We start from the raw sequence: 11,591 nt of genomic DNA on the forward strand, positions 1-11,591 counted from the left end.
TGTACACATTCCATCTGTCAAACGAAAAACGAGCATGAACGGTGTGAGTTTGTTTACTTGAGTCTGGTTGCACGAAACATAATTGTACGTAGAGTTTGTTTCAAAATGAGGTACGGACAGCTCGTAATGGGCCCCGCCGGAAGTGGCAAGGTAAGCATTCGCATCCCTGGCATACTAGACACTTGATTTACCCCCGGCTCATTTCATGATAGTCCACCTATTGCGCGACAATGCAACGGCACGGCTTCGATGACAAGCGGATGATCAAGGTCGTCAATCTGGATCCGGCAGCGGAACACTTTGACTATCAGCCGTTTCTAGACATCCGAGATCTGATCCAGCTGGACGATGCCATGGAAGACGAAGAGCTTCGCTACGGTCCGAATGGTGGGCTGATATTTTGTATTGAATATCTCATCGAACACTCCGACTGGCTGCGTGATCAGCTGTGTGGAGTCGGTTCCGATGATGAGGACGATACCACCGGCATCGAAGAACCGGACGACGATTATGTGCTGTTCGATATGCCGGGTCAAATCGAACTCTACACCCATCTGAAATCGGGCAATTCGTTGGCTCGGTTACTAGAATCGTGGAACTTTCGACTCTGCTCCGTGTTCCTGGTCGACTCGCAGTTTATGATTGACGGTGCCAAGTTTTTGTCGGGAACGATGGCTGCATTGAGCGTGATGGCCAACATGGAGCTTCCCCACGTGAACGTGCTTAGTAAAATGGATCTGCTGAGCAAAGTACACCGTGGGCAGATGGACAAATATCTCGACCCTGATGCGCACGCACTGCTCGGCGAGGTAACAAACGAATCCGCGTGGGGACGCAAGTATCGCAAGCTGTCGGAAACGATCGGCATGCTGATTGAGGACTTTAGTTTAGTTCGCTTCACCCCGCTCAACATTAACGATGAGGAAAATGTGGCCGATCTGCTACTGATGATCGATAACGTCATCCAGTACGGCGAGGATGCGGACGTGAAGGTGCGCGACTTTGATCCACCAGAACCGGAGGAGGTAGAGGACGACAGTCGGCACTATCAGGATGATTAAAGTGGCACAATGTGTGGATTTCGTCCTAACATACGTTTATATTCGCTTTGCAGTTCAATAAATTTAACGATATAGGATTATTTACATGAGTTCTGACTGAGCATGCGCGTCCCCTAATTATGGCCCTAACACTGGTTGGTTCTCATAATGTCTTAGCAGATAACTTTTCAGCGATCAAATTTGCTCTGCTCACGATCAAACAGCGTCATCACCATCGTTTTTGTTGTTTTTCGTATTTGGTTTCGTGGAGCTCGTTGGCGTTGTGGTAGAAGAGGGTGTCGAGTCGTCTCCGCCACCGCTTGCGCCTGATGGCTGTTTCGAGCCAAGCGTTGTGTTCGCGTCGTCGATGCTACCGTTTCCGCTGTTATCGTCTGGCTTGCTCTCCAGTGAGAACGGTGGAATACGACAATCAAACATGTGGCCATCTTCGCGCTCCATGCGGAACGTTCCCCACATGTGGCCGCTTGGTGCCTGTAAGCTGACGTGCGAGCTGTACTGGAACGCGGGCAGTCGCGGACTCAAGATAGGTTCCTGGCCGACTACACCCCGTCCTCGAACAGTTTCCAGTGTTCCAGATAGGGAAAATATTCTCCAATGTCGCTCTCTCAACTGCACGCTAAGTTCGCCCAAATTTTCCAAACGAATACAGTAGCGCCACTAAAATAGAGGAATCAAATACAGTTGCAATGTTGTGCTGGGTCAACGTTTTACAATTATATGGCCATCGTTGATGCTTACCCAGTACACCGACGCTGCTGGAGTTTCTCTGCAGCCCATGTAGAACGGTATGACCGTTACCCGTATGCCTTCCGTCGTTTCTTTGTGCACGTCCGACAGTTCCAGCCATGGATGGTTCTTCTTCTGCCATGCCCTAAGCGTTTCCTGCGCCACGAACGGCGGATCCTTGTCTGGCTGGTGTGCTAAGAACTTATCGAACAACTCGTGCTGCAAAGGATGCTGCTCTCCAGAGCTGTACGGTAGTATGTCCTCGTGCGCTACGTAATCTAGTCCCGGGATTGCGTACAAACTTCGGCTTGATTCCTGGTTCCCCAGAAACGTAACCGCCTCCGTTTGGGCGCGTATGTACGGACAGTCGCGCTGATCAATCAACACCTGATAGAAGGTGTGCGTCTTCTTCTGAACTTCCTTGCCCGTGTTACCACCACCAGAGCCGCTATCGTTTGCATCGGAAGAGGCCCCTTCGAGTTGATTGCCTTTGGCTTGATTCGGCAAATCACGGTCGTACACTCGGGCTAGCCATGGGAACAGTATCACACCGCGGTACCCAAATACTCGGTGCAGGAAAAGTTGGCCCGTTTCGTATTTGCCCTGCGCCTTGGGCAGCTCGAGTCTGCCCACCTCAGCCAGGCTGAAACGTAAATAATTATATAACTTTCAGAAAGTGCATCCAATAAAACAAAGCCTTCCCCAGGGGGTTCAAATGCATTGGCCAAAAAGAGGCGCCACAGCGCGTAGCAACATCAGTACGGCCAGGCGATGGCCCGATTTTGGCTCGGCGTTCGAACTGGCTACACAAACAATTACACCATCTTACCGTGTGTTGTGATAAATAGAAACCGAAAACAAACGAACCACCAAGTTGAACCGTGGACGGAAATGGCAAAGAGAGATTGCCTTGGACATTAGCGGACTCATGGTTGTTATGAGCATGCGGCACAATCGCTTCGGTAGACTACGATGGGCGAGAGCTCTTTTCCCGAAAACAGACTACAGAGTGCAATTGGCGAAAATTAATAAAAACTTTATCACTATCACACAATTGCACACACAATTTTCCTTTCCCAACACAACACAACCAATGAAATCCGGGATGTCAAATGTACAATTGACGTTTGGTCTGTACAACAAATTACTGCAGTTTGCGAGCTCGCCAACGCTCCAAATCGGTGCAATTTTCCCTCGCTGGCGAGCGTTTTTGAAAGGCGTTGTGAGGGGTTTTGACGTTTCGAGCGAGGGTTTTTGGGGGTTCAAAAAAGCCACCAATAAGCTAGCGCTGTGTGCGACCGTGTTAGTGGACAAAATTAAATGATTAAAAAAATAAATACACTCCACCTGACCGAGGCAAGCTCAGCAGGATACGATAAGTGGAACATGTTAAACAGCGGCCGCGTGCCGCGCCAAGAAGGTGCTTGAGCGCTCTGTGCATCGATCTGCCGCACAGGGAGCTAGATAGCTGAAGCTAGTGGAGGAGCAACTATCGCAGATCGGGACCAGACGAACATGAAGGAATGCATGTCTGGGCTGAGTGACCTGGAGAATGATTGGCATCCTGACCGGATGTTTTATCTGGTGTTAAGCAAGTGTTGATACGTACACATGTGCGAAAGAGATGGCATGACACAACGAGCGAGAACATACACTCCTCGGAAAAAGGTGCACGTAAATCCTCACCAACACAACGAAAGGCATATTGACAAAGGTGGGCGAATCGTTCGAAGTGAAGTAGGAGAGGGAAGCATAAAACTTCGAAACGAGCACTGTAGACAAGAAAAGGAAGGGTAGAGAAAATGAGCGAGATGCAGCAATGTTTCAACGTCATAAATCCTCGCCATGTTGTACGGGTCTGTGGAACGCCCGAACAGCGGCTTGTTGTGTTTGGTGAAACTGAAGAACTAACAATTTGGACGAACTTCCGCTCTTGGAATAGTGTTTCACAATGGCATTAAAAACCTACGGCGATAAACCGATAAGTTTTCAGGTAGAAGAAAATGGCGAATATTATTGCGTCGGTTCGGAGGTAAGTGACGTTGCGCGGGATGGATCTACAAATCGTCAGCAACTAACGCGAGATGCATTTTGCAGGTTGGAAACTACTTGCGCCTCTTTAGGGGCAGCCTGTACAAAAAGTATCCGGGAATGTCCCGGCGCTTACTGACGAACGAGGAGCGCAAACGGCTACTGGACTCTGGCATTAGCAACCATCTGCTGTCGAGCTCTGTCTCGCTGTTAAAAGCGACCGAAGTACAGGATGTGCTCGATGGCAACGATGAAAAGTACAAGGCCGTGTCGGTACACACTTCCGAGCCACCGGCTCCGCGGGAAAGCAAATCAAGCAAGAAGCAACCGCCATGGGTCCCGACGATGCCCAATTCGAGCCACCTGGACGCGGTGCCGCAAGCGACACCGATCAATCGGAACCGTGTGTACAACAAAAAGGTGCGCACCTTTCCGATGTGCTTCGACGATACCGATCCCACACTGAACGTGGAGAATGCATCTCAGTCGGAAATATTGGTACCGATTCGTTTGGACATGGAGATCGAAGGTCAAAAGCTGCGCGACACCTTCACGTGGAATCGCAACGAATCTATGATCACACCGGAACAGTTTGCCGAGGTGCTGTGCGATGATTTGGACCTTAACCCGACACCCTTTGTGCCGGCAATCGCGGCCGCCATTCGGCAACAGATCGAGGCGTACCCAAACGAGCCGGTTGTGCTTGAAGAGGGTTCGGATCAGCGAGTGTTGGTAAAGCTTAACATCCACGTCGGAAATACGTCCCTGGTTGACCAGGTGGAGTGGGATATGGCGGAGAAGGAAAATAATCCGGAGGAGTTTGCCATAAAGCTGTGCGCCGAACTGGGTCTGGGCGGGGAGTTCGTGACGGCCATTTCTTATTCCATCCGAGGGCAGCTGTCGTGGCACCAGCGCACCTATGCGTACAGCGAAACGCCGCTGGCCACGGTGGAGGTACCTTTCCGCACGCCGAGCGAGGCAGACCAGTGGGCACCTTTCCTGGAGACGCTTACCGATGCCGAAATGGAGAAGAAGATCCGCGACCAAGATCGAAACACGCGGCGTATGCGTCGTTTGGCCAACACATTTACATAGACTCGTCACCCCATACCACGTATTTCGCAGATTGTTTTAATCAGACATCTCCTAATCATCTACTCGACTACGGTAATCTTCTTTCCATCATTCTATATGTGTATGTGCGTGTAAGATTAAATAAAAATCCAGGAACACAACAACATACCTATCTCGATGAAAACAGGTAGCTTTACTATCTATACGATGATCAGCCAACCGGTACATCATCTTCGAGTTCGGTATCTTCATCACTGTCTTCATCATCATCATCATCTTCATGTCGTGTGCGTAGCATTCTAATGATATCAACGGCTGTGACCTGTCCGCCGTCGATATCGTTCAATAGCTCCAAATTGAAGCTTGGCTTTGTATCCACCGTTTCCGTCGTTTCATCTTTCGGCACTGTTTCCGTAGGAGCGACGATAGTTCCCTCTTCCCCCCGATGAGCGGCATTTGGTTCTTCACTGTCTTTCACTACCGTTTTGGCATCATCCTCTGAGCTGTTTAGTGTTTGATGCCAACTGACCGATTCGCAAGGAACTGCTGCTGTGTTTTCCAGTGGTGTCTGTTTGTCTTTGTAGGCAACTAACATCTCTTGAGCTTCCGGGTTATGCTCATCTGAAATTAGGTAATCGAAATTAGTCGTGGCCATGTTCTACCATCTGCGTATATTGAGCGCGTACCGGTGAAGCAGTATGAAATAAAGTTTCCCTCAAATGCAATCTGGCCCGATGGCACCTGTATTTCACGCTCCGTTACGATTAAACGCTCCAGCTCTTGATTACCATCACCTGAAAATGTAAAAGCAATGTCCTCAACATTCAAACAACAAATCGTCACCAAGGAATATTACATTTGTACATACGTGTGTTTGAAATGATTGCGCCAATGTCTGGTAGATAGTGGTTTTTGTCTACGATTACCATATCGTCACAGGCTGCTGGTACAGGACGACATGGAACTTCTGTGACTTCGGGACAGGAATTACCCACACTTGTAACCTCTACAGGGTTTGCAAGCATTTCCAGGACATTTGTGTTGCTTCCGGATTGAGAAACACTGTCGCTTAAATTGGCCATCATAGTAGTTGGCGGTGGACAATATTCTGTTGAACACTGCACTGCAGTAGCCGGTTGAAGTTCATCGCATGCTTTGGCCATATTCTGTATCGTTTGCTCGCCGTAAATACTGTTGCTATGGTGTCCACCTAAATCCCCAATGCATTGGGCGGGAGTTTCCTGTACACAGGGTACGTGAGCGGCTACATAGTCCAGGCTTAGTTGCTGCTGCTGCTGCTGCTGATGCATTAAATACATAGTTTGGGGTACTTCCATAATAGTAAATGTCGTTACATTCTGGGCTACACTGTGCTTGCTGTTTGTGGATGAGGGCCCCAAGACTGTCGCTAGTTGTGCGACGCCATTTTCGTGCTGACCATCAACACATGGCGCTAGATTTTTGGTGGATTTTCTTGGCCTACTTGCCGCCTTTGTCTTGCGAGGTTTTCGTTTGCTGGTTGTTTTGCTAGTCGTTGGTGTCTGTATTTCCGTTTGAGATGGTCCGAAGAGCTGATATTGATCGAGTAACGTTTGCTGGTCTGGGGTCACGTCACTCCTCAGTTCGCTTTCCGGAATAGCGAGCAGATTGACGTTTTGTTCCGTGTTCCGATTTTTGTTGTTGCGTGGTTTTTCTTTTTTGGTGGATATTCTAGCATTGCTAGCTTTTTTCTCACGAGGCTTTCGTTTCTTGGTCGTCTTGTTTTCCGCTGGTGCTTGTGCTTGCTCTTCCAGCAGTGGGAATCGATTATCTGCGCGCTGTTGATAATGATCGACTAAAGATTGCCGATGGTCTGAGATCACTTCGCCTCTGTTTTCATGCTCCGTAACAGCCGGTAGATCTTTCGGGTCGATTATTGTAATATTTGTCACCAGCTTTAAATTGCTCTCCATGCTTTCCCTCGCGATTGGTGCTACGAAAGAGGAAGAAGTGGCCGCTTGTTCCGGGTAGGTTTCGACGCCACACGGAACGTGCATTAGCTTATCCGTCTTTACTGGGCAGATGAGGTTTTGTAACGGTTTAAGCTGTATTTCGGGTTTGGCGGTTTTTTTAGCTATACTTGAGGCCGCAAGTGCACTGTTTACCATCTGACCGAGCATCGGATTGGAAATGGAGGTGTTGGCAGGGAAGTTCCCCAGTGGTTCATCATTTTCTAGCGTCACATCATCGATGTTCAGCATCATCAGCAGCATAGTCCAGTGAAATATTTTCCGAAAGCGTTCCACAAATGCTGTCATTGCCTGGTCGTACATAGCTTCGTCTAGTTTGCCGACCTTTTTCACCTTCAGCTCTGGTAACATTTGCTTCGTTTCTGTCTGCTCACTAGTACTGCACGCGTTCAAACAGACGCCCCGCAATCCCAGCACGGTGTTGTAGTTCGGGGGAATACGGCAAAATAACATCGCATCGCCCGACACGGTTATCTTCGGGCGCATAATTGACACAACAGTCGGCCAATCCAATGGTGACCGCAGCACAGCATTCAATGCGGCCTTATCATTTGCATTCAACTGCCTTTGCGCGGAACAAGGCAGCATCGCTTTATTCATACTGTCCTCATGAAACGCTTCTAAAAGGTGTAGCAGCATTTTGGTGCCCGTTAAAATGTGGCTCTGCGTTGTGTCAACGGCCAGCCTGTTGCCAAATTTGTACCGGAAGCAAAACTTCATCTGTTCATACAAACTCCATTCGGCGGTCGTTGGTTTACCGGTCTGGAAGAGATTGATCGGTCCGCTTCCCGTTTTCCGAGCACCACTCTTCGGTGCGCTCTTAATATCAAAGATGGTTTCAATCCAATTCTTATCCGTCACTTTGGTCGACAGTTTTTTCTTCTCCCTCCTGGGCACATCGTCCAGCGTTGCCTCGGGATTCTTCTCGAGAAACCGCTCAATGGTGTAGTAGCGCGTGCGGCAACTTAGCCGGGAGTGGTTGCCAAGGTACTTCGAGCAATGGGCCCAGGAAATCTTCTGCGGCCCTTCCTCGGTGAGGTGTTCCGCGATATAGCTCATCAGGCGTTTGTCCTCCCCGAGACTCCAGCCAACATGCCTGTTGACGAAGCGCAGCGTGTTCTTGTACCGTGCCCAAACTTGCTTGGTGGTTCTTCCCGGCAGCATGTCGTCGGGGAAAAATTTAAAATCATCGCCGTATTGCTGCACGTACGCTGTAATTACGCAGTCTTCTTCCTCAGTAAACTTGGCACCTCGCAGCGGCCGTAGCAGGGTGTACTTGTACCGATGGTACACCTGCACCTTGTTCCGGTATGGCATGCGTTCCACGATCTTGTTCCATATGACATTGTTCCCGATTCGGTTTTCATCGACTAGCCGTAGCAACAGTTCATCCTCTTCGCGAGTCCAGGGCATCTTTTTCGACTGCACAAGCTCGGAAAAGTTTGTTTGATAGTGCACAAAACACTGGTACTCGGAACGCTGGCCCACACGATCCGCGATCTGGTCCCAGTTGTGAAATTTGTGCGATTCCGCCGCCTCCACTAGCTTCGTTTCTTCCTCCTGTGTCCACATTGCTCGTTTAAAGCCAGGCTTGAGATAGTTGTTCCACATGCCTTCGCAGGCGGCGGCCGAGTGCCGACCGCACATGACACTGGTCGATATTTGTAACCAGTCGACGGTGAACTTTTGGCGCCCGTACTGTCCGTCGTACGATTGGGCCTTGTGCCAAATCTCCTCTATTGGCAGCGTACTTAGTTCCATCCGTTCCTTCCTTATCCGCGCCGCACTCTCTGAATTGTTGCAAATTTTTTCCCGTAGCTCGTTCTCCCGCTGGAGAAATTCTTGCGCCTGAGTCTGGATGCTGCTCGTCAGCTTGTGCTTGTCCTTGTGCGTCCACAAGCTTTCTGTCGATTCGAACAAATCGAGCGGGAAAAATTCCTTCTTCACGTTCTTCCGGTACAGATAATCCTCGTTGTGGGGGCCGGGGTAAAGCTCGTGGTCCTTGAAAAATGGTTGTCCACAAATGTACCCGGGATAGCGGGGACGGGCCGGCCGCGGTTTGGGTGCTAAATTTTGCCGTAAATCATCGAGACCTTTCTCCACCTCAATTAACCGATTCTGGCACCGCGCTAGTAGTCCCTCCAGCTGCATCCGTAGCATCAACAGCTTCGTTTTGTAATGATGGTTCAGACCGATTGCATTCTTGGTGGTAACGTTGACATGCTCGCGAATAATGTCCTCTACCTCGAGGGTATGATTGTGGTGCGTCTGTTGCCCATCCTGCAAATACGAGACATCCGATTAGTGGATCAGCGTTGTACGCTTGCTAGAATCGTATCTTTTTGCTTACCTCATGCGTAACGTAGTCGCTCTCTGCCTCCGATTCTGTGTAGTAGGAAGACTCATAGTCCGAACTTACACTGGACATAGCTATGCGGTGGTAGCATGCGACGAAAATATGCAAAAACGCTCACTCCACACCATTCAATGGTGTTCCGCGAAACAACACGACAATCGCAGCAGCCCCACTGCCGTTGTTGATTTCCCAGCTGTCAACGATTGTAAACAATGCTCCTTCATCACATGTGACAGTTCACAGGAATCGTAAACATTCCCAGCCGCAACAACGAAACGGCAAAATCTCTCTCATCCGCTGCATTAGAAGGTGTGCGGTAGTGCTCTAAACCACGATGTCTTATGCGGACAATGCGATACGCATTACGCGGTACATTAATCCACACTATTTTTACTACAAACCGCTGACGGCGTACCTGCCAGGTCACGAGGAAACGCAATTTGCGGTCGCTCTTAGCCAGCACTGTGAGGCGGCGTACGGGGAACTCTACAGGACAGTGAGGAAACCACAGGCGTGGGAAATACAAAAGCCGGGCACACTGGTAGCACTGCGTAGCATTCAGCTAGAACGATGGATACGCTGCCTTGTGGAAGAAACCGTCCAGGATATGGATGAAAACACATGGTACCAGCTGTGGGCCATCGATGAAGGCATTGCAATCAAATCGGACCCAAAGTATGTTCGATCGCTTCCGGAAGCGTTTGCGAAGGAACCACCGCATGCGAAAAGAGGTGCAATCATCAATGTGCTGCCTAGCGACACAGTAAGTTTAGGATCTGCAGAGTCGGCTTCCGTCTGTTATCAGCTAACCTCAATGTTTTCCCTTCCCCCTCAACACAGCGGTTCGATTACATACAAAACGAGCTAATCCAGGAACCAAGCACCCGCTGGTGCCCGGGCATTGTGGCCACAATGGAGGGGTGCTTAGAAGAGGCAGCCAGTGTCACAATGGTAGAGAAGGCAAAGTTCGCGTTTAAAGGCGAAACGATTCACTTTGGCGAACTGTACGTAACCTCGCAATGCAATACTTCAGGCAGTATGGCAGATCTACTGCGGGCCGCTTGCCCGAAACAGATCATTACGGCTCCTGAGGCTGGGTTCATCAAAGGTATAAACTGAAGCGATAGGGATCCCCTTGCACTAGCCTACTGTGACGATGTATCTTTTTTTGCTTTCTATTTGCAGCGTTCGTAAAGCTACAAACGCATGCCATGAAACGATTTCTTAACAACGAAGGACTGTCTGATAAGCATATCCTGAATAACTTTGTGCAAAAGTTTTCGCGCAACAACTTATCGCACGCGCACCACCATGCGGAAAGGGCACTGGACATGGACACTGAGCTATCACAGAAGGTGCAAGAGTGGCTGAAACGAAACCAAGAAGCCTGCTTGGCCATGTTACAGGAGCAAAAGATGAAGGAAGAGCAACTGAAGGTGCCCGAAATAACCAGCTTTACTGCGGAAGGTATCATGAGGTTTCCAGAGAAAAATGGTTTAAACGGTCCCCGGTCAGTTGCTTCGAAAAAGCCGAATGAAGTAAACTGTACTTCCTCGGGGGTTGTTAATCCTGCTGCGGAAACGTGCGATGATACCGTGAGCCACGCTGCTTCACTGTCTAGTAGTAAGCCATCCTCCGTATTGCTTAACGTACAACGCCATAAGGCTAGACTGTTACTGAAGAGTTCCACAGTTGCTCAAGAGTAATGGATGACTTCGGGATCGTGATCATCTAAAAAAAAAACTACGAATATTTTCGATTGTTTCGCACTTTTGACTGAATTTATCAAACCAACAATCTATTGATTTCAATTTTTTATGAAACTTTAGACGTGAACTATCATATACGCAATTCTTAAGACATGAAATGTTATCTACAATACTTTCGTTAAGACAGAACAATGATTATGAATAAAGCAAGAATTATTGAATGGAAAATTGCGACTTAATTTACAATCGGGGTAAACGTTACAAAATGAGAAGGATCTGTTGGCGCTATGTGTATCATGTTTTTTGAGAAGAAACCAATACACGACGTGATTGCAGCCGTAAATTGTCAAACTCCGTAAAGACTGCCTTCTTCTTCTTCTTTGGCACAATAACGGTTGTCGGTCAAGGCCTACTGCCTGTACCCATTAGTGAAGTGAGCTTGGCTTTCAGTAACTTATTTTTACCATAGAAGGATAGTCAGTCTTACGTATGGGGTCACGGTCTGTTCGGGGCTTGAACCCATGAAGGGCATGTTGTTGAGTCGAACGAGTTGACGACTGAACCATTCTGTAAGACTGGCTAGTATGGTAAAATCAGCGATAGATAGTTTTGAGGGATCATCAAA

General features: G+C 48.8%; 5 protein-coding genes across 5 annotated transcripts; 3 read left to right on the top strand and 2 right to left on the bottom strand.

The window, feature by feature from the left end:
• LOC120894622 (GPN-loop GTPase 3) lies at positions 1-1,141 on the top strand. Its single transcript, XM_040297333.1, has 2 exons — positions 1-150; positions 213-1,141. The coding sequence occupies exons 1-2, from the start codon at positions 106-108 to the stop codon at positions 1,059-1,061; spliced, it is 894 nt and encodes a 297-aa protein (XP_040153267.1). The 5' UTR covers positions 1-105; the 3' UTR covers positions 1,062-1,141.
• LOC120894621 (polymerase delta-interacting protein 2) lies at positions 1,080-2,897 on the bottom strand. The gene is made up of 3 exons (XM_040297332.1): positions 2,617-2,897; positions 1,800-2,430; positions 1,080-1,718 (listed from the first exon to the last, which is right to left on the bottom strand). Exons 1-3 carry the CDS (start codon positions 2,730-2,732, stop codon positions 1,257-1,259), a joined length of 1,209 nt encoding a protein of 402 aa, XP_040153266.1. The 5' UTR covers positions 2,733-2,897; the 3' UTR covers positions 1,080-1,256.
• A 743-nt stretch (positions 2,898-3,640) lies between these two features.
• LOC120898102 (SWI/SNF-related matrix-associated actin-dependent regulator of chromatin subfamily B member 1) lies at positions 3,641-5,058 on the top strand. Its single transcript, XM_040303478.1, has 2 exons — positions 3,641-3,819; positions 3,885-5,058. Exons 1-2 carry the CDS (start codon positions 3,739-3,741, stop codon positions 4,911-4,913), a joined length of 1,110 nt encoding a protein of 369 aa, XP_040159412.1. The 5' UTR covers positions 3,641-3,738; the 3' UTR covers positions 4,914-5,058.
• On the bottom strand, positions 5,059-9,442 carry LOC120898061. Its single transcript, XM_040303399.1, has 4 exons — positions 9,252-9,442; positions 5,761-9,181; positions 5,579-5,686; positions 5,059-5,513 (listed from the first exon to the last, which is right to left on the bottom strand). The coding sequence occupies exons 1-4, from the start codon at positions 9,327-9,329 to the stop codon at positions 5,104-5,106; spliced, it is 4,017 nt and encodes a 1,338-aa protein (XP_040159333.1). The 5' UTR covers positions 9,330-9,442; the 3' UTR covers positions 5,059-5,103.
• Positions 9,443-9,481: 39 nt separating this feature from the next.
• On the top strand, positions 9,482-11,194 carry LOC120898093. Its single transcript, XM_040303449.1, has 3 exons — positions 9,482-10,020; positions 10,098-10,365; positions 10,443-11,194. The coding sequence occupies exons 1-3, from the start codon at positions 9,592-9,594 to the stop codon at positions 10,961-10,963; spliced, it is 1,218 nt and encodes a 405-aa protein (XP_040159383.1). The 5' UTR covers positions 9,482-9,591; the 3' UTR covers positions 10,964-11,194.
• Positions 11,195-11,591: the final 397 nt, after the last annotated feature.

Source organism: Anopheles arabiensis, chromosome 2 (assembly GCF_016920715.1).
Source record: "Anopheles arabiensis isolate DONGOLA chromosome 2, AaraD3, whole genome shotgun sequence".
Taxonomy (NCBI): Eukaryota; Metazoa; Arthropoda; class Insecta; order Diptera; family Culicidae; genus Anopheles; species Anopheles arabiensis.

Excerpts from the sequence above, each read along its gene's own strand:
- LOC120898093 (XM_040303449.1), top strand. The coding sequence starts at position 9,592 with ATGTCTTATGCGGACAATGCGATACGCATTACGCGGTACATTAATCCA. Across the intron at positions 10,021-10,097 it reads ATGTGCTGCCTAGCGACACA|CGGTTCGATTACATACAAAA; the intron begins GTAAGTTTAGGA and ends CCCTCAACACAG. Across the intron at positions 10,366-10,442 it reads TGAGGCTGGGTTCATCAAAG|CGTTCGTAAAGCTACAAACG; the intron begins GTATAAACTGAA and ends TTCTATTTGCAG.
- LOC120894621 (XM_040297332.1), bottom strand. The coding sequence starts at position 2,732 with ATGCTCATAACAACCATGAGTCCGCTAATGTCCAAGGCAATCTCTCTT. Across the intron at positions 2,431-2,616 it reads TCTATTTATCACAACACACG|CCTGGCTGAGGTGGGCAGAC; the intron begins GTAAGATGGTGT and ends TTTACGTTTCAG. Across the intron at positions 1,719-1,799 it reads CAGCAGCGTCGGTGTACTGG|TGGCGCTACTGTATTCGTTT; the intron begins GTAAGCATCAAC and ends CCTCTATTTTAG.
- LOC120894622 (XM_040297333.1), top strand. The coding sequence starts at position 106 with ATGAGGTACGGACAGCTCGTAATGGGCCCCGCCGGAAGTGGCAAG. Across the intron at positions 151-212 it reads GCCCCGCCGGAAGTGGCAAG|TCCACCTATTGCGCGACAAT; the intron begins GTAAGCATTCGC and ends ATTTCATGATAG.
- LOC120898102 (XM_040303478.1), top strand. The coding sequence starts at position 3,739 with ATGGCATTAAAAACCTACGGCGATAAACCGATAAGTTTTCAGGTAGAA. Across the intron at positions 3,820-3,884 it reads ATTATTGCGTCGGTTCGGAG|GTTGGAAACTACTTGCGCCT; the intron begins GTAAGTGACGTT and ends TGCATTTTGCAG.
- LOC120898061 (XM_040303399.1), bottom strand. The coding sequence starts at position 9,329 with ATGTCCAGTGTAAGTTCGGACTATGAGTCTTCCTACTACACAGAATCG. Across the intron at positions 9,182-9,251 it reads GCGACTACGTTACGCATGAG|GATGGGCAACAGACGCACCA; the intron begins GTAAGCAAAAAG and ends TCGTATTTGCAG. Across the intron at positions 5,514-5,578 it reads TATTTCATACTGCTTCACCG|ATGAGCATAACCCGGAAGCT; the intron begins GTACGCGCTCAA and ends ACCTAATTTCAG.